The sequence below is a fragment of the Protobothrops mucrosquamatus genome, unplaced genomic scaffold, assembly GCF_001527695.2.
Source record: "Protobothrops mucrosquamatus isolate PMUCROS unplaced genomic scaffold, P.Mucros_1.0 scaffold7044, whole genome shotgun sequence".
Lineage (NCBI taxonomy): Eukaryota > Metazoa > Chordata > Lepidosauria > Squamata > Viperidae > Protobothrops > Protobothrops mucrosquamatus.
This window is the reverse complement of record NW_015392854.1, coordinates 9,819-11,302: the sequence shown is the minus strand read 5'-3', so window position 1 is coordinate 11,302 and position 1,484 is coordinate 9,819. Positions and strand designations below refer to the sequence as shown.

Here is a 1,484-nt window from a genome sequence, read left to right as displayed (position 1 = left end):
AAGGAATTTATAGCAGCCATGGGGACAAACCAGTGGTGCCCCAGGCTGTTGACCCAACGATCCGGCATCGCGTAGGCGCCATATGTGAATGCACAGCCTGAAACACAAAACAAGGACAAGTTAGGAGAAACGTGTCTGTGTGTGTGTGTGTGTCTCTGTGTGTTCTGATCCTATTTTCCTACTTTCCAAAGCACCTGAAAGCCAGACAAAGAATAATGGATGGAAACTGATCAAGGAGAGATTCAGCCTGGAAATAAGGAGAAATTTTCCCACGGTGAGAACAATCAACCAGTGGAACAGAAGTTGCCTTCAGATGTTGTGGGAGATTCATCACTGGAAACTTTCTACCATCTATCAGAAATGGTGTAGGGTCTCCTGCTGGGACAGGGGGTTGGACTAGATGACCCACAAGGTCCCTTAGTCTGATTCTGATCCAGCCTCTTTGCCAAGGCTCAGAATTGTACAACACCTCCCGCCATTGTCTCTCTCTGTCCTGCGGAGTTCTCAAGCCCATCTTCAAGAGTGCGCTGCATTTCATTGTTGCAGTGCAAAATCAGAGCAGTTAAGGATGATGTGATTGAGTATATACAGTAAATGTGCATTTCATCTATAGCAGAGCTTCTCAATCTTGGCCCCTCAAAGATGGGTGGATTTCAGCTCCCAGAACCCCCCATTTGAGTGGACTTCAACTCCCAGAATTCCCCAGCCAGCATTCTGGGAGTTGAAATCACCCCCTCTTAAATCATGCTGGCTGGGGGATTCTGGGAGTGGAAGTCCACCCCTCTTAAAGCATGCTGGCTGGGGGATTCTGGGAATTGAAGGCCACTTATTTTCAAGGGGAAAAATGAAGAAACTCTGGTTCATTCTCTTCCTTCTGAGAAACTTTGAGGCTGCAGCTTTCAGAATGAACCAGCAAATTTGGCATTTGTTTGGCTGAGAATTAAGGGAATTGTAGGAAGGAAAGACAGAAAGAAAATCAGCCTTAAAAACTACGAGCCCCTTACCCAAACTGTAGAGGCTGAGGGCATTGTAGTCCAAGAAATAGCAGATGTGTCGCGCATGGGTGGACATGGTGCTGAAGATGTGAGCACAGCTCGAGGCGAAGGGATAGAGGCAGACCAGCGCCATGTAAGCCAGGAAGGGCCAGCTGTAGGTGTCACTGCGGAAGTCCAGGCGAGAGGAGAGCATCACAAACCGCCATAAGAAATACCTGGGAAGTGAGAAAGGCTATCAACTCTGTGACCCTCTTCGGCCACTGAACTGACGCATCAAAGTTTGGGAGTCACCCCCCCCCTGTTCTGGACCATGTAGTTCTGTAGGTTAGAAGGTTGGCATTTATTGGGTTAAGTGCTGTCTCCTTAAGAGATGGCTTATGGCAGTGATGGCGAACCTTTTAGAGACCGAGTGCCCAAACTGTAACCCAAAACCCACTTATGCATTGTCGGGTGCCAGGTGGGTGTGGCCCATTGTATGGGTGTGGCTGC

At 48.6% G+C, this 1,484-nt stretch overlaps 1 protein-coding gene across 1 annotated transcript in view; it reads right to left on the bottom strand.

The window, feature by feature from the left end:
• PAQR6 (progestin and adipoQ receptor family member 6) overlaps positions 1-1,484 on the bottom strand; it is a 17,558-nt gene that overhangs the window by 8,992 nt on the left and 7,082 nt on the right. The window contains exons 3-4 of the mRNA XM_015829760.1: positions 1,005-1,210; positions 1-97 (exon numbers count right to left, since the gene is read on the bottom strand). Of these exons, the coding sequence (XP_015685246.1) occupies positions 1-97; positions 1,005-1,210 (303 nt within the window). The remainder of the gene's footprint in view (positions 98-1,004; positions 1,211-1,484) is intronic.